Source organism: Dermacentor variabilis, chromosome 10, assembly GCF_050947875.1.
Source record: "Dermacentor variabilis isolate Ectoservices chromosome 10, ASM5094787v1, whole genome shotgun sequence".
In the NCBI taxonomy this organism is placed as follows: domain Eukaryota; kingdom Metazoa; phylum Arthropoda; class Arachnida; order Ixodida; family Ixodidae; genus Dermacentor; species Dermacentor variabilis.
The window spans coordinates 68348844-68374037 of NC_134577.1; the positions used below are offsets into that span (position 1 = coordinate 68348844).

Genomic DNA, 25194 nt, shown 5'->3' on the forward strand with positions numbered 1-25194 from the left:
TGGGAACCACATGACATTGACAGTCAGACCGTGCACACTTATCGTATACAGCAGATTATCCTGCAAGCCAGTAGGTGCAATGAAGCAATCAGTGCCCTGCAAATACTGTAGTTTTGTATATAAGGATTTGTATGCACATTACCTGGAAGGGTCTTATTTGATCTAACCTAATACAAAAAAAAATTTTTCTTGTTCATATTGCACTTTAACATGCGACATGCACTGTCCGCATTTTGCGGGAAAGCCAACTTTTTGATGCCTTTGAGTTAGGTAATGTGTTTGTTTGTGAGGAATAGAAAATGTGATAACATAAACCTTTCAATAGCGGCTATCTTATTCATGGTTGCTCATGGTTGGGCTTGATAGTGCCGAGCCATTTTCTTCAATGACATAGGTGGAGGGTTTTCATTTTTCCAGGGGAAGCTGGGGCCAGATCAGCTTTCCGAACTCCATATATATATATATATATATATTTCTTGCACTTGAAGAGCCTTCCTTTGACATTGAAGAATTGAGCGCAGAAGTGATGGTGTTATACGAGTACGTATACATATACAAGACCTCATAGTAGCAGACAGTTCAATTTCACAGCCCAAGTCCTCTAGGTGGTTTAACCATCCTTCGTGCAATTGTTGTATACTTTGCTATCACTAATACTGCTTTGTCTTTCTGGCGAAAATGCAGCCTCTCTCTCTCTTTTTCTTTCTTTTTCTCTGAGTCCGAGTATAAGCGCTGGTGCGCATGAGTGCTGCTGGTTGTTATTTTGAGTGAATCCTGCTTGGTCTCATTTTGGTTACTGAGTGAATCATACAGTGTTTCCCAACTATCATGTACCAAGACAGATGCCTCATTGACACTTTGATAATTAGGATAGTATGCCTCAAGTTAGATAATTAATTACAAATACCTAATTAAATCTCACTAACAAAAAATTACTGGCAGCTACTCCACTGTACTGTAAACCATATGCACTAGGTTTTGTTCGAGTAACGCATTGCTCTCTTTTTAAATCTTGGCGCACAATAGTTAATTGGGGCACCCCATATATATTTATGACCGTTGCATGCAACTGACGATGTTTCGATCCCTAGTAAATGTTGTAAATTATCAGAAATATATTTTTTTCATGAGTCGTTAGCACTGCTTACTGGAAAGAGAAGCAATACTGAGACACAGCATTCATGAGCATTCCACACACCATTGATAAAAGACACTGCAGAAGGGTTCTCTAAATTCTATAGGCTTTTTTTCTCATGGTCAAAAAAGCATGCAAAGCCATTTGAAGCATGGTGAACATAAAGCAACATAGTCATTCTTTTATCCATACCTTTAGAAATAATTTTTAATTTTCTACCTCCATCTCTTTCAAAAATATAAGAAACTTTGTCCTGTGTGTATATTTAAATATATGGTGTATGTGCATGGTGTTTACAGTAGAAATGTAAAGCAATGTCGAAGTGAGAAAATATGGATGAGGCAGCCGCCGCTAGTGCTTCTAATCAGGATTTGCAGAAATAAAGCGAAAGTATGAATGAAAAGCTTCACGTCCACACCAACAATGATGCAGTAAGCTATTAGCCCCAGTAACATGCAAGAGGTCGAGGAAAGTCAAAAGAAACCTCAAATGATGTGGGTGACAAAGCTCTGGTAATGGCACTTTAGGTGTGCGTGTGTGTGTGGGGGGGGAGGGGGGCCTCGGCGCCTCCCAGAAAGCTCCAGAGGGGGCTCAGACCCCTCCCCCCCCCCATCGTTGTCACTGCCTATGTTCACTTTGATGGGACAGTGGGATAAGCTTGCTCTTGCACACGTTGTGGATAGTGTATGCAGTTCCCAGATGGAAATGAGGGATGTATGTAATTTCCTAAGCTGTATGAAGTTACGGAAACTGTATAAGCATCTATATATTGGCATGCAGCAATGTAGAGCTCAGCTTCTGTATGATTATAGCAGTTGGCTTTTCCTATTGACATTGCATATCCAAGATATCAGCTCAGACATCAACTCAAGCAACCCACAGTATAAAAATTTACATCATAAAACAGTATAAGGGTGTCAGGTTTTGTAAATAGTGTTGAAGCAGATTGCACCTTTATATTGTGGTCACTGTAAGTAGTTTTTATGCTCAGCTTCTAAACATTTATTATTCCCTGCTTTTCCCCATAAAATTATACTTGCTGGGGGAATAACAAAGGGACATATTGTAGCACATAGCAATAGATGTCTTCCATGAGTGTATCGGCAAATGGAAGTCCCTACTAAATCGAGAATAAAAAGGCACCACAGACCTGTCTAGAGATGTGTAGGAAGTCGGCCAGGTCGAGCACCTGAGCGGCGCCCTCGCAGCGCGGCGAGTGCGCCACCAGGAACTCGTGCAGGTCTCCGTGAGGCATGTACTCAAAGAGCATGCACAGGGGCTCCTCCTTGGTGCACACACCCAGCAGGCAGACAATGTTGCGGTGCTGCAGGTCGCTCATCAGCTCGGCTTCCCGCTGGAAGTCCTGCTGCGTCTTCATGGCCGCATTTTCCTGCATCATTCGCGATACTTAGCTAGAATATGTGGGCAGTTTGCCTAGCGACACGCTCCATGCGTATTCTTTGTGGTGCGCGACGTGGTGCTTTGTGGCGGCGGTGTTGGTGTCGCTCACTATCGAACATGTCTAGCAAACCGTAGCTCCAGCCGCGGCCTGTGTGGTGCACGTGTGTGGTGTGTCTGGAGTGTGCATCTAGGGGGGGGGGAGGGGGGGTATTCTGTGAGTGTCCATCTAGTGGACTCTCCATTTCGGCTTCTGATGTGCTCATTGGCTAGTCTGGGGTACCCCTGTGAAGGAGACGGGCTTCCCCAGCCGATCTCCTCCTCACTCGTACAGCTCCAGCCAATCAGCAGCAGCTGAAATGGACAGTCCATTGGGCGGGTACTTGCAGAATGACCCCCCCCCCCCCACTTGGGGTTAGACCCGGCTGTGCTCTGGCACATGACAAGCTTCATTGCAGTGAACGTTCGATAGTGAGTACAGCACCACTGCTACTGGCAACACAGACTGCATCGGGCAGAGAAGCGCCATTCGAAAAAATTTCTAGTGCACTGAAGACTTGCTCAGAACTACTCTTGACTGCTCTGGCGAGGATAGGAATAGTATTCAGAGACTTCAGGAGCAAGAAGGTAAGCACACACACGCACTTCCCAATTCAGGGTTTTGGGCACTTCCAAGACCATTCAGTTCGACCATTGCGCAACGAATTCAGGCACGCTCAGATCAGATTACATTCAAATTCAAAGCAGCCCCCTTACCTTCAATGTCTTTATGGCCACAGGCACGGGAGCACTGCAGTCACGCTTGGCGGGTAGCATCTCTCCTCTGTACACCTTGCCAAATGCTCCTTCACCCAGCTCTTCGTGGAAACGGATTCGTGCAGCTGGCACTTCAGGAGCCCTGGTTTAGGATCGCAGAATGTTAAGCGCTGGAGGGAGCCAAGAGGCTTAAGCGAACATCAGCTCCTTTTTGGTTGACTTTATTCGAGTGTGCATTTTTGCACTGTGCAAGGAAGTACAAGAGGCGGCAATGCCTGATGATGCACTCCCGCCTGAGACGATAGTCATGCACAAAAGCTGTGACAGTGGAACAGAAACATCACAGATTGAAAAGATCAAATATCAATTCTCTATAAATAACCGATATATTGTGAAAGCAACAGACTGGCTGTCAAGTAAGCAGTAGTGTAGGCATGACCGGAATAGGATCATATGAAGTAATAAGATTGCGGAATTTGCATGTACAGTAGCATTTTGCAGAGTATGTACAGAGCCAAATTGAGAGGTTCGTTATACGAAAGATGCATTCAACACGAAAATACCTTCATTATGTCCAATATTTGTCACGTGGTGATATTGATGAGAAATATTTTCTATTTACTTCGTTATATCCAATCATTTGTTACATCCGGATCCAGTATCGCTAGGTTCGAGATAACCGGCAAGTGGATTCAGTTGTGCAGCAGTTTTACTTGCCGACAATAATAAAGTGGCCCAGCCATTGTGTCATTCCAGGGAAATCGAATATGTGATGAACAACTACACTCTAACAGAAGGCGAAAGTTACAAAGAAGCCTCGTAGCACATAACTGTTTGACGCATCCTAAAGCAACATGAAAAAGAACTTGCCTTGTTGGCCGAGGCAATAGTCGCCCCAGCTCGAGGTTTTGTTGGGCAGGCCCTCGAAGGGCAGCTTTTCCTGCAAAGCTCTTAGCTGAAGGTGGCGGTGACGGCTTTGCACGGCGCCGGAAGCATGCTATGCCCAGCAGGAGGCCTATCAGGGCCAGGGTGGCGATGCTGGGCAGCAGGATGTACAGCCACAGGTAGTCCACTGGAATTTGGGAGTGCACCCAATCGCATAATCACAAAGTTATTCGAGTTGAAGTGCACTTAATTGCATATTCACAAAATTGTTCGAGTTATAATTTTTGAGTAGTAACTCTGTCAGTAGGCAGTGACGATGGTGTCAAAAGGAGGAGAAGGAGAGGGAAAGGAAAGGTAGGAAGGTAAACCAGACATGTCTGGTTTGCTGTCTTACACGGGATTACGGGACAAAAAGAAAGAAGAAGCAAAAAGGGAGGCACTAGCCGCGCAGACACGTGCGGCCATGCATCACACCTACAATCACTCGCTGGGGCCAGTTGATTATATATAGTATATAAACTGCAGTTACGGCCACATTGCTTTGTCAACCCGCAATATGTGGGGCCATGGTGTAAGATTATTTGTCTCGGGAAAAGGCCTATGATCTAGGCGGTGTAACACAGTTCAAAGAACGTCTTGTTCAATGCCATATCAATGACAAAAACACAATGCTTGTTCAATTGTCTCGTCGCAGTTTCACGAGTCATGCATGTGTGTCCACCATTCCAATAATGAGTGAGTAGGCTTTCCTATTACCCACTGCTAACCAGATGCAGCACAGTAGGGCTGCATCCCAGTGGGAAACATGTGATGGCATTTTCAGCGTCACTGAAGAGTCAAGTTTGTGGAGACAAACAGCTTGAAATATTCAGAGTGTCCCAAAAAGTTTGCATCTTAGTCTGGGAAAGTAAACCAAGACCACTCGCAGCGTATTCTCAAGAAGGGTATGCAAACTGTCTGGGTATCTTTATGGGCCGACTGGGCAGGATCATCAGAAAGGTCACTACTGACAATGCCCCAGTGATCCAGCAACCATTGGAATTATGCGCATGCTTCAAATACCAGCTCTAGCTTGGATTGCACAGCTTGCATGTGCTGCCAGTTGAGATATCTGCCGACACCATGCAGGAAAATATACAGGGCCACCAACTTGCCCGATAAGGCCGTCCAACTAACTGTCCTGCCATTTCTAGCTTCATGATGTACCACATAGGTGGCAGTGAAGTGTAGTGCTCTTACCAGCAACTGCGGCTCCTCCCAACACCGAAAATACCGCGAGCTGTCATTGCACCAGTAGGTCACCCCCACACTCTCCTCTCTTACAGGAGGTATGTTTTTCTGCGGTAGCCTTTTTGTGTTCTTTAAGCTACACCATACCGAGCCACTAAACCAGCCACATTGCACCTGCTGTGTAGTATCTTCGGATAACTGCATGGTGACCGGGGCAGTTGGAGAAGTATAGGAGAGGCCTTTGCCCTGCAGTGGGCGTAACCAGGCTGATGATGATGATGATTCTATAGATGCATTCACAACAGCTATAGGGCTCTAACAGAATAACAGAAAAGCTATGGTTCATGAAGCATCGGTGCAAGGATTTTTGCCATGTTTCATTGCTTTGGCTGTTAAAGAACGGCACACGTTATGCGCAATGTTTAGTTACTATGAGTCGTAATTGAAAAGTTAGCATTTAGTGCCCTACTATCATTACGAATTTTCAAAGTTGTGCCAGTTGTACTCACTACCGTATTTACTTGCATAGTGATCGTACCCCTGAATTTTGTCGTAAAAGTCATATTTTCTTTTCTTTCCTCTGTAATTATCGCACCCCGGACTTGCCGCAGCGATATATCGTGTGCCAAGTCTAGCTAATGATGGTCGCGCTTACCATCTGTCGAATGATGTCGAATGCTACATGGACGACTCTTCAAGACATCCTTAAGCAGATGTCCCATTTCATACCTTTCATCACTTTCTGAACTTCCATAACAAAATATATATATACAACTAGACTTGCGTTGGCTTTATTAGTTGTTTGCTTTTTAATGGTTATGGTCAACAACAACAAAGAAGGCGCCTTTCGCACTAATGGGCACGCAAGAAATTGCGAGCAGCAATGACAGTAGCCACATTTACATTGATACATTAGAAGTGTACCCTATTCATAGGTTAGAAGTGTATCGTATTCATATGCCGACGCTTGTAATACAGCTAAGATATTCGTCCACCCTTAGTGGAAACATGCCGTGTTAGGATAGTAGTGATGAAAAGTGCCACAGTTTTCGCAGCATGCCCGCCATGTGTTTCTATGTCCCTGGCAGCTAAGCGTGTCATCTCTGTTTCTGTCCCCTCATAGTGGACATGGCTACGTTATTGCCGCAGACTTTCTGACATTAACGATGTTATTCATTACTGATATCGAAGAAACTGTTTCAATGCACACAGTGTACTCACTAGAAGAAAAAAGAACGCGTTCGGCACGTTTGGCTTGCTCCGCCGGCCGCCATTTTTGTTTTGCTGTCCCACACTGTTACAGCAGCAACCGGCTGTTTATTGACCTGTGTTCATCTCGCAGCAAATGCGGGATGAAAAAAAATTAGTTTCTTCTCACGGATAATTTCTCCCATGTAATGATCGCACTCCTGAATTCACATCAATTTTTTTTACAAGAAAAGTGTGATCATTATGTGAGTAAATACAGTAATACATGTGCAAGCTAGCCTCCTTTGATCGATGGCTGCAGCACCCTCTAAACAATGCTACAAGTTGTAGCAGCCCAGGTAGGCGCATCCCCTGACACTTTGTTCAACAAGATGTTATGAACATTCTTTTTTGCACGAGTGTCCTTGCTGAAATGGAAAAAAAAGGAAAGCTATATACGTTAATGGTTGGTGCTTCCAGTGCATTTACATTTGCAGCTTAGTAGAACGTGGTCATTGAAATTTCACATTTCTGTCCTCCAATTGAACTAGGTGGTGCAAGGTGGTGTCATCAGTACCTTTGTGTCTCCATTATTCCATAGAATAGTTCTTGCGCTTACTTGCCAAAACACTTGTGATCACCGATAGTTTGTGTGAACATAACACGAAGTTGTGAAAGGTCTTTGTGTTCAATGAAGCCTTTGGAAAAGGTCCAAGCACTTGTCTTAATTGAACACATGAAATGCTCACTGCACTGAAAACTTTTACAGCGTATGTGTACAGAAGTGTATTAATGTACCCATCTGTTCAATGCTGTAATGCCGTCGTTAGGCAAAGTTGTCTTCTCGAAAATAATGTGGTGCAGGAGGGATAGAGTAAGCCCATCGAGGGTGTGCCGCATCGGTGTAGGACACTCACCGCACTTGGGGATGTTGCAGATCTCCTTTTTGACGACGGCGCCCGAGGTGAAGCACCAGGGCTGGCTCTCCATGCCACCCGGGTTGCGGCAATAGTTGTGGCCGCCCACAATCTCCGGGTACTCGGCGATGCGTGAGAACAGGATCTGGTGCGTCCATGGCTGGCATGGCAGCCCCGACACCGTCTCAGCCACCACGCCACGGTAGTCTTCGCCGCCGTGCACGTAGCAGCCTTCCTCTGCGATTAATCGAATGGCCGGTCATCAGCACATTGTACTTGAAACGATCGCGGTTGTGAGGGAGAAAAAAAGGTACGAATGGGCACTTAATACGAACAAATGCTTGCCACGTTTCCACGTGACGCAGCGGCATTAATTACCGCTCATATGATGCTGCATTTTGACAGGCACTAAAATATCAGTAAAGAGGTGTTTTTGCATTACGGCGCCATATAATTCGGCTATGGATTTCGAGAGCCCAACCCGCTACCAGATGCAATGCCACCAGCACTGAGCCACCTCGACGGCTGCTGCGATGCAACCCGCCGCAACAGCGCTGTGGATGGCGCATCGCAGTTGCACACGAGGTAGCAGGTTCGATCCTGGCCGCGGCGGCCCCATTCTTCAAGCACATCCGTGTACCGTGCATTGGGCGCACGTTGAAGAACCGCAGGTGACCTTAAAATTTTAAAGAATCTACTCAAAATTATTTCCAGAGCCGTCACCCCTACGGCAGCCCTCGTGACCCACATACTGTGCAGCTTCGGTATAGTTTTGGAACGCGAAACCCCACAACTCGATTTTTAACTGCAGTTACGAGCGCGATCGAGTAGGGAATGGTGGTGTACCTTCCGCTGTGTGGTGTCCATCTGCACGTGCAAAAACGCACCTTTGTTGACGTCGTCGGTCTCGCGGTGGGGCACTCCCAGGCGCAGGCAGGACTGGGCCTCGGGTGACCCGATAGGTGGCAGGTCCTCGCACACGGGCAGGATGTTCTGCTGGCCGATGAGCGGGTGCCGCTTGGCGATCGAGTACTCCATGCGGCACAGGCTCTGCTCGAGGAGCTCACACTCGTCGCGGCACACCGACCGGGGCTCGGGCGGACGGTCGGGCAGCCCGCCCGGCGCCGGTTCACACGGCGGGAACACGAAGAAGCACAGAGACGGGATGGCATACTTGTGGCACGTGGCCGATACGTCCTGTGGAGTAGCGTCCGCAAAACAGGACCGGATTAAAGAGAGGGTGGGATTTGCTGTCCTAGCCAATGTGCTGGAGGGGGTCAATCACATCGCACCGAATCAGTTATAGTCGGTGGTTCATGCGAGTACTGTAGTTCTACACCTGTGAAGAAGTACAGACATGTATTTTCCGAGTTGCTGAAACATTGCCACATGCTTCTCGTGCGTAAAATTAAAGGAGGACACTTGGCTGGTACGAAAGTTTGGAAAGCAGTAACGAAGATGTCGAAATTTGATTCTAAAGCTGAAGAGTCACACGATGGGTTAGATCGCCAATTCAGTCCGCGAATGAACATGGCCAAGTACCGACCAATCATGTACCTCGCTCACAGGGACGACGCTGACAGGCTGCTAGCAGCGTTGTTCACTGCAGCTCCGGCACATCATGCTCGTCTGCAGTATGATTTAGCGATCCATCCCCATCCCGTTGTGTGGACCCAGCTTTCTAAAGGTATCCAAATAATCTGACCTGGCGTCATCAACATTGCCGTGATGTCATGACACAGAGTGAAATTTGCCGACTTCATGTAGCAATAACGCTAAGTATGATGACGTTGCTTATAAGAGAGAAATATATAAAACGAAAGTATGATGACGTTGCTTATAGAAGATTGATATATATAAATGAGAGTAGCGCACACGTTTCTTTTGGCTGCGCTTGCCGTGTCTGCCGCAACGATCGCATGAGCAGAATGAGCCAGTGTATTATGATGTCATATGATGCATCCACCTTTTGGGTACCGAATCTGGTTCATAGAAACAAGCATTATAGGAAGTTATTTAGGGCGCTCAGCTGCTTATTTGCATGTTCTTGGTTTAGAGTGCAAAGGGACACAGATGAAGACTGTGGGCCGACACAGTCTTCATCTGTGTCGCCCAACTGTCCATCCTTTTGCTTATTTGCAGTATTTTGTTCGTGGTTCAGCGGGTTCCAACCTTCGTTTGACACAAAAGGGTATGTCATGTCCATACTGTTTTAAAGTTGACATGTGCGCTGGGGAATGCATAGGTAATGAACTCCTATCAGACCAAAATGCTATAGGGTCGCCGACCACATTTGCTGACATATTGCAGTGGATTCAGTGAAGCCTTTGGAAAAAAGGGGCAAGTGTGCCTCTTGAACACGTTGAATGCAAGCCGCACTGAAAACTTTTACAGTGCATATACGCATGAAGACGTCAAATGCAAGGCGCGTTAAAGACGTCTATGCGACAGTTCTAGCTTCGTACGTTTTTGGGTAAAGCGACAGTCAGCCAGCACTGTTGTTGCTGTAATCGGCTCACCTGCGAGGTGGCGATGACGGTGAATGCGGCGGCCAGCTTCTCTTCCATGGCGGCTAGCGTGGCCGGTGGTGGTCGGACGAAGACGCTGCGGTTGCCCAGGTACTGGCCGCACGTCACCCCTTGGTAGATCTGGCAGCTGCCCGAACTGGAAGACGTGACCAGAGGCGGTCCCACGATGGGCAGCTCATTGCCAGGACTCGCCACTGGACTGCGTAGAGAAAAATAAAAGAAAATAATATGATGGGTGCAGTGAAGTGGTGCTTCCATCTGGAGAAAGTCGGCTCCGTCAACCTTGAAATCGGGTTGCGCTAAGAGTGTGCACGCTTTCTTTTTTTTTTTTTTTTAATAATGGCATGTTGCGACTTGGGAGAAGAGGGGACAGGAGTCTTTTAGTGGGCGAAGATATGAAGGAAACTTTATACAGTATTCACAAGATATGGCAGGGAAATGGCATACATAGTAGAAATTTATATAGCTGCCTAATAGCGACCAAATAGCTTTCGGAGACCCCCCCAGCCCCACGCCACACCGACTTCGTCGAGTGGTGGCTTGCCGGTCCATCCTTGCGCAAAACAATGTGGGAATGTCACCCTCATCGCTTTCCATCTCATTAGGAAACCACGAGTCCCTGAACACTGGCACCCCTTCACCTTTTCACGTAGAGAAAGCCAACTCCGAGTCATTAGCGCTGGGTGCCGGTTGGGTCCTTCACCCTGTCTTGCGTAATAGGGGAGCGCACCCCAGAGAAATTAAGCAAGACTTGAGAGCGGGCTAGTCTCTATTGCGTGACTAATGTATTCAATGACGTGTCCTGTATCCTCCTTTGAGGTAGAAGTTCATTAGACCTTAGAGGAACACACGCAAGCTCAAGTCGCCGCGTTGCAAGCTCGAAGGTGTGTGGCACAACAGCCAACATGCAGGACGAGTGAAAAAAAGTAATCTTCAGAAGCTGGCTTAACTGTGCACGGGCTCGAAATGCTCGACGTAGTCCTGATTTTTATCATCGTCATCGGCCAGGTATGCAGTTTATGTACCAATATGTGTGAATAATGTTCCTGAGCCGTAGGCTCATTTGAAACTCGTTCCCTCCCCTTTGTGCAGGATAGCCAACAGGAGAAAGCATAGCAGGCTCTCTTGCCATTCCTCCTTCCGCATTCTGTGTCTCCTGTAGTTTAAGAAAGAAGAGAGAAAAAAAAAATGAGCTGTGTTCAAGATTTTTGTAGGCTGGTGGGGTATTCAAGAATGCATGACGTTCCTCATTAATGGTGGTGCAAATGCTGTGCTCGAAAACTGTAATTTTCGTGCATTAACCCAACAATCTTGCACATGAGAAATTTTATGCCTGAAGCAAGTTATATAAATCGTCACGCTGCTTCGGCAAATCTGAAAGCAAACGACGTAATTATAACCGCGTTTCAGAGACATGGATGAATATAGACAGGCGGCTTGAGTGCACAAATATCTGTACCTGAAAAACGTGGACACAATATGAAGGATGAGGTCAAGAAAGTTGGCAACGAAGTACAGCGAAATTGAAAGTGTAAACAAGCAACTGCAGGGGTCACCGAAAAGAAAGTGAGAGAAATGGAGAGAGCAAGTCGAATGCAAAAGACAGATGAAAAAAAAAGAACACCAAGGAGATTCGCAAGCATGCCAAGAAATAAATAGGGAGGGAAAGCCTGCATGACAGGTCAAAGGACAGTGCCTTGCTTATTGAGGCCCGAGCTGGTTGCCTGAGGACGATAACTTACCAGTTCGCAACAGGATGAGGCACGTGCCTGCTGCACCAAAAGTTTGGAGAGAACTCAGCACATCGTAATATGGAATGCGAAGATATTCACCCAGCAAGGCCCGTAGGGTACGTCTACATTCTAGAAGCGCTGGGATCCAAAGTGGATGGAAGCATTAACCGGTTAGCAGTCGAGACAAACAAGATACATTTAGGGTATCGGTGGAAAAAAAAGCAAGCAAGGTGGATGTAGAACTTTTAAAGGGGTCCTGAACCACACCTCGGCCTTGGTCAAAAAACATAGGCTGTGGATAGTATATGCAGCTGTGAACATCTTAGCCAAGTTTTGCAGCCGTGCGCGGCTCGCGGAGCTCGCAAGCGGGAGCGCGAAGCCACCTTCCTCTCAAACGCTCTCTTTTCAAACAGAAACCTGCTTGTCACTCCTTCCTGGATGCTTTACTTCGTAATATACATAGCACATTCCAATACACAGCTGCTATTGGACATAGCTGACATCACTCAAGAAGGGTGTTTGGATCAGTTCGCTTCTTCCTACTGGTACTGTATGTATTTACTGATGAAATTCAATGAACATGCTGAAGTAAGCGAAAATTTTCTTTCGAATTTCGATAATAATTATGTACTTCCAGAAGAAGCCGACTGTCGCCTGCTCACACGCCATTCACGTAGGAATTAAAACTTTGACCAACCTGCTTATTGGTGTCGTAGCCGTCGGATCTCGCTGATTTTGACTAGTTTTGAACACTCTACTAGCCTCGAACCACGCGAAACTTAAGGCCAGACCACGCGCATGCCTTCCAGCGCGCTCATTCCTGGTCAGATGCCAAATGGCAGACTTCGCTTTGATTTGAGCTATTGACAGCGCTTCAAAAACGCACAAGTTAGATGTGGTTACTATCCGCTGGTCAAGCTGGTGCAGGACAAGGCCGGTCTGCACCACTTAGCACCGCCAGACTGGAGCACATTAGCGCGACGCGCTCAAGACCTGTCGCGCACAAAGCGAACGCTACGCATATGCGCTACAGTTGAATGTAACTGCGGTCTGCTTCGCATGGCCTCCGAGATCACACCCGCGCGCGTGGGGGTGATCTCGGAGGCCATGAGCTACGTAGCGTAGATACCGCGGCCGCCGCGGGGTGGCGCGACGAGTCCGCCGGCTGAGCGCACTGTGGCTCGCTGAGGACAACCGCGTCTGGCTCACGTTCGGCGCCTTGCAGACTCCAGAATGGGAAGTGGTGGCGCCTACCTGAACATCCAAAATCAAGTTTGAACTGTGCGCCACGGTCGCATTCACCAGGCGGAGCGTTGTTGGGCACGCCCCCTCCGCCGTTACGTTCGCATTGCGAGGCATTGAAAAAGGAGCGGAAGCACCGCGAACGCGAAGCCCTTGAAGCTCGCGATTGCCAATAACTCCGATTGATTGCCAATAACTCCGCTTCTGCTAAATGCATTGATGTACTTTTTGCGGCAAAGTATTTCTGAAGTAGCCTGTCTTCGGATGGATTTTCCCACCTTGGAAAAAAAAGTGTGGTTCAGGGCCCCTTTAAGGAAGAGAGGCAAAGTGCTAGACTGCTATGGATGTATATAAGGCTGATCATAGCTCAAGCAGGCTAGGTGACTATCTTTCGCAGCCCCCCCCCCCCCACTCGCACCCTCCCTCCAAATTGAAGCAGCAGCAGGAAAATGCGCATTCCTGTAATAGATAGCGTGTCTGAAAGTTAATACGATACGGTTCTGCCATATTCTTGTAAACACGATTAATGCTCGCCTTTCGGGGTTCCGTGCCCCTTTTAAACAGTTCCTCCTCGCGAAGCTTTGTCGGAAAAAGAGGAGCCGCAGATGCGGGGGAACGCTATACGATCACGTGAGTTGTTCGCGTCACGGTTGACCCGTGGCCGTGTAGGGTCGCCCTCCTCACGGCAGCAGATGTTTTCTCCTCCTTCCCTCCTCTCGAAGGCGTTGTCTAATCTGCGCGACGCGAGCAGCTGTTGTAAGGGGGGCGCACGCGTTGGGCTACATCCGTGCCGCGGGTTCCGGTCGGTCGAACGCCGGGAGTACGTTGAACGCATTTTCGAGAGATTCGATACGCGCGCACGTCGCTTGAATAGCGGCGTGCGCAAGAGATATTTTGATTCACGGATGAAGGTTACACGTCGCTGCTTCGGATAAATTCGGCGAGTGAAGCGGGACTAGCCGTCGCAACGTTCGTTTGCCTCCCCGAATCATATACGTATTTTAAGAGCCTATCGGAAACGTCAAGGTTGTGTGTCCAGCCTGTGGGCATGTATTTGACCCTACGCTTTTTCGTCGGCCGATGTCTATAGATTTCAACCATTTCGGGTGTATGCGGACCACAAAGTAGAGACGAAAAGAAGAAAAAAGAAATACTTGTTAATCAGTGGTCTGCTTGAGTTTAATTGTCCAAATTTATCATTATCACTTTTTTTTAGGGGGGGGGAGGGGGGGATGGCGAGGGGTTCACAGTAAATCGATAAATATTGAGCATTAAACGAAAATCTCGTCACAGCAAGCAATTTAAAACAGAACCGCACCATAAATAAGTTACCGTGAATTAAAGGTGTCAAGCGCTTCACGTATATACCGCGGGTGCCGCCATTTTGTGCAGGAAAAAGCGTGCAGAAGTTTCTGGTAGACCGATTTCTAATTTTTGATCGCGTTTATTGCGTGGTCTGTCATATGTATATTCAAAAGTAGGATTTTTATTAGGATCACATCAGTTATTTATGAACTGTTAAAAATGATATTCTGGGGGTGTTTACGCAAAAACCGCGTCATTGTACGAGGCACACAACTCGGGATTAATTTTGACCGCTTTTAAAGCGCACCTAAACCTAAATACACCCGCGTTGTTGCATGACATCCGTGGCAGATTATACAATATATGTCAACGAGACAGGGACAAAGGGAAAATAACAAGTCAACGCGTTCTCAGCTTCCTTACGCTTAACAGGAACCGATAAACCCGGCATGGGTTCGGCTTGTATGGCCGAATTTCTTTCGCCGTGTTCATGTAAACGTTAGCGAATGCTCGACCTTTTGCAGGCGCGCTGATTCCGGCCCATCGAGCCCAAACTATAGATTCCAGCCGACCGGCTTTACGAAATGCACGTAAAAACCCGGTCGAGTCGGTTTCGATTCGGAAACTTTAGGCAACGTGTCATCGCATTCCGGGTGCGTCGTGCCATTTGTCCGCTCCTGCGTGATGCCACTCGCACGTGAACCAGACAAGACCGCGTCGAGTCGGCTGGCTTGTCGGGTCTGGTTACGTTGTGGTCACCCGCCGTGGTATATAGTTCAGCGTGGTACTGCTGAGTTTGATGTCGCAGGTTCGATCCCGGCCGCGGCAGCCGCATTTCGATGGTGGCGGGGAAAAACAAGACAAGAAAAAGAAAAGAAAAGAGAAAAAGCTCGTGTACTTAGATTTAGATGCACGTTAAAGAACCCCGGGCGGTCAAAATTGATCCGGAGTTCCCCCGTAACCAGGTCACCATTTTGACACGTAAAACTCGGTAATTTAGGCGAGTTTAATTTGGGCTTGTCGAGTCGAATTCTTTTCACTAAACGCGGGCAAGTCGGGCGCCAGCGAAATACGGTGCGGGAGGGGAGAGGAATGTGGAAAGCGTTGACTTGCTCGAGCTCGATCCGCTACTGGAGAAGTATTACATGTATTATAAACGACGCATGCCTTTGCTTTCAATCGACCCTTGCCGTCGGAGGAGCGCGCTCTGCAGACACGAGAGCCGCGAAATCCGAAATTCCCGGTTTCGCCGCTCGTCCGAAGGAAAGCAGCTGTCAGCGACAAACAACAACAAAAAAAAAAAAAGGCTCGCACACCTCAGACACAGTGAGTCAGAACCGGTGAACGCCCGTAGACGCAGCCAAGCACACGCGGCGCGCGGAAAAGCGAGCGCATCTTCCGGCGAGAGGGAGGGGGGACTCGATCAATGCCATTGTGTCTGTGACTCGCCTCCATTCTTGGAATGCCCGCCGCGACAAGTGCACCCATTCCCGCTACGCGTTTCTTTCTTTTTCCCGTGACGCGTATCCTCGCTAATCCACGAAAAGAGAAGTGCGCCGCAAAGGGCTATAGGTGATGTTCACTGAGCGCTGAAGTAGTGTCCCGTATATATATAAAATTATAGCGCTTGGATTGCGCACGCGCGCTGTTGCACGCGTTCTTAAAACTTCGTATATATATATATATATATATATATATATATATATATATATATATATATATATATATATATATATAATATAATATAAATTTCGGCTCATGCTGCGAGAGAGAGAGACAGATAACACTTTATTGTGCCCTTGAGGGGTCCAAGGGTGGCGGGGGGTTGGCTGCGTTTGAGTGTTTGTTCGGGTCGTATATAAATTTCCGTGTTCAAAAATGTACAGGTTCTGACAGTTTGGAACGGGTTGTTTTGCGCGAATTGCGTGCGCGTCCTCCTGCCCTGCCTTGTCTTTTCCCAGCGCGCATTTGCCGTGATTCAAGTGTTCTCTGACATGTTCTTCGTTATCGCGCACCCCCTGCTTTTCATATTTCGGAGTCGACATTGCCCAAGCGAAGTAACGTCGTAACGCGCGTAGGAAACGTTCACGTCGTCAAATAATCGCCGTGACTTATAAAATTGGTTTGGTCTCACTTAAAAGTCAACGACCTTTGTAGTCTGTGCTCATTCGAGCAGTTAGTGTTAAGACAAACGCAGGGTGTAGTACACCGAGGCATGAGTTCTGTAGTGAGTGTTTCCTCCCGGTAAGTCGCCACGGTAGCTTAGTGGCTACGACACCGCGCTGCTGACCTCGAAGGCTGCGGGTTCGATCTCATGGCCTCGGCCGCCGCATTTCGATGGGGAGGGGCGGGAGAACGGGACGCAAAATCGCTCGTGTACTTTAGACCCATAAGTGCACGTTAAAGAACCCCCAGGGGCTCAAAAAGATGAATCCGGAGTCCTCCACAATCATATCGTGGTTATATGGCGCCTAGAAAAAAACCCCAGAATTAAATTTTATTTTATTGCTTCCCAGTAATCACAGCTCCTGTCGGAAGGCCAGCCTTGTGCCCTTCATTCTCTTTGACGTCGCGTCGTAGTATGCTCCGTCTGAATCTTTCGAAGCGAAGTTTCCTTGGGTTTGTCCGTACTTTTCCTTCTTTTTTTTCCCTTATTCTTTTATGCGAAATGACGTATAAAGCGAAGGGTTGACCTGGCGCCCGAATTCCTTTCATTCGTAGAACACTTCCAAAAGAAACACCGCTCGCTACAACGAATTCGCCTGTACAACGAAGAAATTTATTGGCGCGCCGCGACGGCTGACTCGTTGCTTTGCGACGGACGCGCCACCTGCGATCCGCACTGCGCGCTAACGGCAGCGCTGCAGCGCGACACGCTTGACGAGCCTCGTGCCATTGTCACCGAGCGTTATATACAGTCTCCCTGCGCTGCTGCTACGGAAATCACTCAACTCGTATATATATATATACGCAGCTCGTTGTAACGCAGCATTGGATGCCGGCGCGCCCGACGAATTCGCCGCAGTTGATTACGTGGCGATGTTATTGCAACTGACGACGTCTTCAGAAGTCCTCTCGGGAGCAAAGGACGCGAACGTCAACGAAGTGCCTTTAAACGGACCAAGGCTTTTGACAGCAAGGAGGAAGGCTATGTGGGCTGCATCATAAGACATTCTGCAGCGCAAATTTGGCGTAACTCCCACGTAATTCGCCGCAGAGCATGCGCCGTGAACCTCGGAGTATAGTGAGGTCGGCTGCAGTCGCACATTCCGCGAGCCAAAGTGTGCGCAGAAATAAAAAAAAAACGACTTATTTCACGAAGTTTCTCTGGAATTCATGCTAAACACTTTCTCTTGTTGAACATGTCTAACCTGCTCTATTGCGAGCGCTACGGTACAGGTCACCTCACGATGAGGTGACCTGCACAGCGAATGATTTTGCAGGCCTCAAGCACTTATTATAAAGGCGCTTGACTGTCTATCCGCGCATATATGAACGAAGATCATATCTGCTCGGAATGCTAGTGTAACCCTTGTATGATGACCGAAGATTTAGTATGTGCACCTTTGGGTTGTATTCTGTAAGAGTCCACCTAGTGGACTGTGCATTTCGGCTTCTGCTGATTGGATGCAGCTGTACGAGGAAGGAGGAGACGAGCGGCCTTAGCCAATCAGCAGCGGCCGAAATGGACAGTCTACTGGGTGGACTCTTACAGAATACCCCCCCCCCCTCCCCGTTCGGCGCAGCAAAAGATACCTACGTAAAACCTATGCTGCTCTAAAGTACATTGACCTCTTAGCGGAATAGCCCTTGTATTCAACGTATTCTTTTATCTACTTGATTTTCTTTGATTTAGCCATTCGGTATGTCAAGGCGGGTGTGCTCGTACTTGGCCAGCCCTTCGAAATGGGCCATATTCACACTATCAATCAGGTGATAGCGAAATGTGCGGAATATAACCAACCCTTATATACAGCTTTCATTGATTACGAGAAAGCGTTTGATTCAGTCGAAACCTCAGCAGTCATGGAGGCATTACGGAATGAGGGTAGTAGACGAGCCGTATGTAAAAATACTGAAAGATATCTATAGCGGCTCCACAGCCGCCGTAGTGCTCCATAAAGAAAGCAACAAAATACCAATAAAGAAAGGCGTCAGGCAGGGAGATACGATCTCTCCAATCCTATTCACAGTGTGTTTACAGGAGGTATTCAGACCTGGATTGGGAAGAATTGGGGATAAAAGTTAATGTAGAATACCTTATTGACTCGCGATTCGCTGATGATATTGCCTTGCTTAGTAACTCAGGGGACCAATGGCAATGCATGCTCACTGACCTGGCATCTTCCATTGTGACATAAAATGTACTTACCTTTACATCTATAATTGGGTATATGTGTCGTGTCTCTTCTGATTTTTTTTTTTTTGTGCACATACAATTGTCACCACCATGTTTCAAGCACCAATATTACAACGCCTTCGTCCTCCCGATATCGCTGCGAGGACGCATTACTCTGTGTATCCGCTTAACTTGGTGTTATACATTTCTGCATAGCCTATAAACGATGTAGTGTTTAAATACGAAAAAAAAGAGTGCATGAGAGTGCAATTGAGAATTCGCCTTGTGATAGTATCGGTATCCTTGCTTATCGCTCGTGTTCTCTGGAGCCGTTTCCGGCCGCGATGAACGAACTAGCCCAACGTGTTTTTATGGGGACGAAATTTTTTTACTGTTGTGGTGGATAAGGTGTACTCGCTGCGTGTCATGAAAAAGTAAGCACCATTCTACGCTTCGTCGTTGGTTATGTACACCGCTGGACTGAAGCTTCGCTTCACGTAGTTTTACAACATGTACTTTGGATCTGCACAATTTTCGTACCGATTCTTACCCGCCGCAGTAGCTTAGTGGCTATAACGTTGCGGTTAAAGAACCCCGGTTGGTTAAAATTAATCCGGAGCATCCCACTAGGGCGTGCCTCATAATCATAGCGTGGTTTTGGCATGTGAAGATCCAGAATTTAATACATTTTTTATTAACGCGAGAGCGTTAAGGGCCTCGTGTCGTAGGAAATTCGGCGTTGGCGGAGTTGTCCGTGAGCGACAATTGCCGCGCATATTTTGGCATATGACATGCGGTACATGCGGGTTATATTTCCAGACCAATCTAATCATTACAGTTGCTCATACCTTGTGTTCCATTATTGACAAAGTTATTCCCAGGAATTTTGAGAATGGCAGCCCACAAAGAAATGTCATGAAACAAAAAACCGACAGCGCATGCCTTTTATGTTAAGCTTACTCAGACTTGCCGCCGTATTCAGAACTGTATCTTGACCCGCCGTGGTTGCTCAGTGGCTATGGTGTTGGGCTGCTGCTCACCCCAGATAAAGGCACCGGACCTAAACTCTTGCTGCAACTCTAAGGCAACTGAAACCTGATTTCTCACTAAATGTGATAGTATTGTAGTGCTACACCGTTACGGTGCAGTACGCTGTGCAAAAAAACGGCAGCACCGCGTTAATATATTTAATAAGGTGGTCGCCGTGCAGACCGAATCTTATCTGCGGCAGGTGATCATGCATTTGAAAACTGCAGAAAACACCCGTCCACCTTTCACGCTTGAGCCTGGTGACTCATATCGTGGCATGCACATAAAGCTTGACAGGTGTCGCCCGGCCGTTGCAGTTTGCCAGCAGCTTATGCCTGTATGCTCGCTGACAAGTCTCTGTGACAATGAAGGCAAACCTATATCGGCGCGCAGCTCCTGCAGCTACATGTGTCGCTGCGTGTATGTCGGTAGCGTTTGACAGTGCTCTTGGTTTCTATGAACAGACACTGAATCAGCGTCGCTAATTCCACGTGCGACGCTTTCCCGTTTACCTAGGCGCGGAAGGGAGAAGCTGGGAAATCGGTGAAATTTCACACTCAGTGGTGTATTTTGTCCTTGCTGTTGTGAATGAGGCGTTAATGTTTTTTGTTCCTCAGCTTAAACTAACGCGAATGAGAATACGGAACCTTTTTTTTTTCAGGAGCGCTCTTGCGTGCACGCGCTTTGTCTTTGAAACATCTTCCCCTTCATTAGTATGGATAAGGCAACACTCCTTCAACACGGGAAGTATAGCTAAGGCAACATTCCTTCAACACGGGAAGTATAGCTAAGGCAACAGTCTTTCAACAGGGGGTATAGCTAAGGCAAAACTCCTTCAACACGAGGAGTATAGCTAAGGCAGCACTCCTTCAACACGGGGAGTATAGCTAAGGCAACATTCCTTCAACGCGGGAAGTATAGCTAAGGCAACACTCCTTCAACACGGGGAGTATAGCTAAGGCAACACTCCTTCAACACGGGAAGTATAGCTAAGGCGTCTTTCAACAGGGGGTTATGGCTAAGGCAACACTCCTTCAACACGGGGAGTATAACTAATGCGACACTCCTTCAACACGGGGAGTATAGCTAAGGCAACACTCCTTCAACACAGGGAGTATATCTGAGGCAACACTCCTTCAACAAGGGAAGTATAGCTAAGGCAACATTCCTTCAACACGGGAAGTATAGCTAAGGCAACACTCTTTCAACACGGGGAGTATAAATATAAGAAGACTCTTTTTCCTACTCCCTTTACGCATATCTATTAGAGAATACTGAACACTGAGCAATGTACGTGCGCCTGCCAGGTTCCCAGGGATTTATTTATTCACAGCCCGCAAGCTTTTCCCGAGACACGCATATACGAGAACATTGTACAATGCCACCGAACTCTCTCTCTCTCTATCCCTCTTCGTCGTACACTACGACGCTCCATGGAAGCTCATGAACTCCACCTCGTGATTGCGTTTAAAAAGGAAGCTCTTAACTCGGGGACTCCTATCTAAATGCATGGGAAGGAGGAAATTGTTTTTTCTCGGCAACCACTGCACTGTATTTTGATTAGGCTTTCAGCATTTAAAATAAAAAGTCAGTCTAGTGACTGTCTGAACCGGATTTTATTTTTATTTAGGCTGTCAACCTTTAAAACGAGAACATTTAAGTTACAGAATTGAAAACAGAAACGAAAAAAAAGAAGAAACGTAATGTATCAAATTTAGAACTCTAAAATCGATGTCACAATTCTGTGTACTGTAACGATACATTGAAAACGTGCAAAATTGATGTATTATATACCACTTTGAAGCATACCACTGATCTGTTAGCGTAGAACCTTTTCGAAACCCTCGTAAACATTGCGGCAAGTTCGTGTAAGTTATTTCATATGTCAAATTTGTCGGGCTTAGATATTCCAAGAGATGAAGTTTATAGAACTGCGATATCTTTATTTAGTGCACAGTTCGAAATGGGGTGGGTGTGCAAACGTAGTGGTGCTTAATTTCCTTTTAAATCTTACCATCTCGAGAATTTTCGGGAAGAATATTACAAGCTCTAATTGAAGCTTTTTTTGTTAGAATCATGTACTTTGTCTCTCTCTCTCTCTCTCTCTCTCAGATGGGACAAGCCTCATTCAAATCGGGCGCGCGGTTGTCTCATAAAAGCATTTGAATAGGGAAATTGGAGTTGACGCCGAGCTAAAGCTTCCTCTATCAGCATTTAAATTGCCTATGCAGCATCGCTGGCTTTGTTGTATTTGTTGCTCGGCTACACACCGCTGTTACAAAACTAGAACGCGTGTCTGTTAACTGCTGCTCTTACATTAGACTCGGGCATGGATTCATAACTCGAAATCTTCGTGCGAGGACAAACAGTACGCATTTATTTACAAAGAAAATCTTGTTCCCGTGGTGAAGCTACGCTGTGCTCGTAATGCTCAAATTCTATGTCCGATTAGAAAGCCATGCGCGAATGCTCTTATTTTTTCTTGCTGTTTAGGGTTCTGTTAACCACAAGGTAAAGCGCTCATTAATATTATTTAGGGGGAAGTTTTTGGCGCACGAACACACACACACACACACACACACACACACACACACACACACACACACACACACACACACACACACACACACACACACACACACACACACAATAGCAGCTAAGGTTTCTGCTTCTGTAACATTGAAAGAAAAGCGCTAAGTGAATCACGCGCATCTCTCTGGTAACTTCTTGCATAACTCAGCCGAAGGCCCATCTGTCTTTGTTATGCACACTTACCGAGCGCGTCAAAACTAGCCGCTGTTTTGGCGCGAAAGCGAACACGCAACGTGAAACACTGCAACTACAAAGGCTGCGGTGTAAACTTTCTGTACATATATCTTCAAAGGATGCCGCGTTTCGCTGACTGAGAACATTTGCCTGCGGATCGATATCTGGCCAGCGTCGAGGCCGAACACACTAGGGGCGTGCCCGAAAATCGCAACCACTTAGCGACAAACAAAAAAACAAGAACTATAAAGCGCCTGTGAAGGCAACTTCTCCGCTCGGCGCCCGGGGCAGCTCATAAAGCGATGGGCGTGTTCCCGGGAAGCTATAAAGGCAGTCTACAAATTGAAACGTGGCGCATATCGCTAGCGTGTTATTACTGTGCAGTACGTGAGGGGCTTTTAAACTCGTCCGATTTGCACAGACACTATAATATATACGAGTGCATATATGTGAGTGTACAAAATGCGATGTGCCGCGCGAAATTGAGCGTACTGTTTAGCAGCTTTCTAGCAAGTTCGCTTGTAGACTTAGCTGACTTAAAGCAAGCGAAGTTTATTCGCCGTACTTGTCCTGCGCTGCGCGGAATTCAAAGCAAACTAGTGTCATTCACTGTACCCAACTGCTCAGCTTACGTTAGTCCTGCGTGTTCAGTTGCTGAGAGAGTGCAGAAAGTCAGAACTGCATAGTGTTCACTTTTGATCTATTGCGACCAATGGCTATTTAAGAAGCAGCAGAACATTAACAGCAAAAATTTTATGCAGCCAGCGTAAAAACAAAAGCGCGGGTCGTACCTACGTCGACGTCATTTTCCGTGACCAACGCTTGCCCGGCCGTTATTTGCAGGACAACGTCGCACTTTAAACGCTCGCTCGCGCGAGTATCCGTTCTGTCATTTACCTGGCCTCCACCGTCACGTTGTCGGCGACACCGACGTCGGAGCCCAGCGAGACGTTGTTCAGGGAACGGCCACCGCCCGTGGTCGCGATTTCGGCACCGGTCCGGGGCGCGGATTCCAGGAGGAGCGCGCACAGGGGCGCCCAACAGAGCACCGCCGCGAACACCGCGCGACGCCTCTGCCGCGCTCCACCATCCGAAAGCGCCAGCGGAGCGCGCCGAGAACGACGACGACAACGCCCGCAAAATCCCTCGGCCCCGTCAACGACTCCGGTGTCGTCGTCGCGAGCACGCCGCGAGCGACGGACCGCCACGCTGTCGCCGCCGCAAGACCGGCGACGACCACGCGCGACTGTCACGGCGGCATCGGCCATGGCTCCCAGCGTGGTCGCCGAGACACCGCCTCCTCCGGGGCCGTCCGCTACTGGAGCCGACGCCGCCGCCAACAACACGGCGGCGGCGAATCCGCGTAGTGCTGCATGAGTCTCCGATGACAAAGCGCCCGGCACGCAGGTTATGGCGGGCGCGGCAAACGTGGGCCAGTCTGGGTGGACTTGCTGGCCAGTGCTGGGGAGCAGTTGGTTCGTGCGGCCCCGTGTTGAACGCTCCAGTAGTCAGCCAAGCGCTGATGGACTCTCTCTCTCTCTCTCCCTCCTGCGCTCCACGCTTGGGCTGAAGCCCTGTCGTTTTCCTCGGTTCGTTCTCCTCTCTGTCAAACTGGTGAGGGTAGCCACTTCTACGCCTGCTCTGCTCAGTCGAGAAGCACTTCTTCTCTCGCTCACATCTCGGCGGTTTCGTGCTTTTTCTTCATCGCGCGTCCCCTTTGAGACGATGCCGCCGCCGTCAGTGTTTTCATCGTGGGATCACTTTCCCTTCGTGAGGGGCGGGCGTGCCCGCTGAACCCTCCGCTGCCAACCCCAGCGAGCCTGGCGGTCCTTTCAAACGGCCGGCATTCCTCCCGCAGCAGCAGCAGCAGCCGCCGCCGCCACCGCTGCTGCTTCGAAGGGGCGCGAAGGAAAGGGAAAGCCAGCGGGGTTGCAATTTTTTTGCGAGCCCTCATCCTCCATCGCACGTGCTGCGATGATGCATCGTCGGGTGGCAGCGGTCACCTGGAGCGGCCGTGCTCCGATGCGAGAGGAATCGATGTGGGGACTTCCCAAGTTGGCGCGATTGATCGATCGTCGCCTCCCCAAGCAGTGCGCTGTGCGTTGTCCGCTTTATTGCCCTGTGTGTCGGTTTCAATAGCCGCCTGTAAAGTGGACGCGCCGTGACATTTAGTACATCTGAAACCATCACACACTGTCGATAGCGAGACGTTCCAAGAGTGTTATGAAACCTACGGAGCTAGTTGGGAATGTCTCAATGAGCCGGTTTTCATGCGCGGAAAAAGGCGATTGCCCGATGCACCTGCCACGTGGGAGAACACCGTGGACGGGACACTCGGAGTGGACAGACGAAGCGCGGTGACTGCATGTGGACCAAATTTTTGTCGCGCGCAGGACAATATATAGGGGTGGTGGAACGAGTGAGTGGGAGACAAGCACGTGAAATACAAAGCATGAAAAGCAAGAAATATAAAATTTAACAAAGTAACCTGGTAGCAATCATGAAAGAGAAAGAAGCGCGAATTCCTCCGAGAGCAGCGATACCGACGGCGTGCTCGCGCGTTTGTGACCTTTCCTGTCGATGAAGAAACGCCTCATTTACTTCGCCTACACATTAGGGAGTTTAGAATAGGGGTCCCAATAGTTTGGGGCCCCAAAGAGCTTTGCGGGTGTTAGCGTTGGGACACGTAGGAGTGAAGAGTTTTAGAATAGGGTTTTACGTTTGCGGATAGCGTCTTGCGCTG

General features: G+C 48.0%; 2 protein-coding genes across 3 annotated transcripts in view; one reads left to right on the forward strand and one right to left on the reverse strand.

The window, feature by feature from the left end:
• Trs31 (trafficking protein particle complex subunit 31) overlaps positions 1 to 25194 on the forward strand; it is a 106578-nt gene that overhangs the window by 75051 nt on the left and 6333 nt on the right. The window lies entirely within an intron of this gene.
• Positions 1 to 25194, reverse strand: part of LOC142560685 (tyrosine-protein kinase transmembrane receptor Ror-like) — a 325714-nt gene that overhangs the window by 8295 nt on the left and 292225 nt on the right. The window contains exons 1-7 of one of the 2 annotated variants that reach the window (XM_075672940.1): positions 23349 to 24303; positions 10029 to 10236; positions 8397 to 8706; positions 7510 to 7746; positions 4160 to 4361; positions 3290 to 3431; positions 2286 to 2525 (exon numbers count right to left, since the gene is read on the reverse strand). In XM_075672940.1, the coding sequence (XP_075529055.1) occupies positions 2286 to 2525; positions 3290 to 3431; positions 4160 to 4361; positions 7510 to 7746; positions 8397 to 8706; positions 10029 to 10236; positions 23349 to 23719 (1710 nt within the window). In that variant the 5' untranslated portion in view covers positions 23720 to 24303. Of the gene's footprint in view, positions 1 to 2285; positions 2526 to 3289; positions 3432 to 4159; positions 4362 to 7509; positions 7747 to 8396; positions 8707 to 10028; positions 10237 to 23348; positions 24304 to 25194 lie in introns of those variants that run through there. The other variant, XM_075672939.1, reaches the window with a different exon arrangement.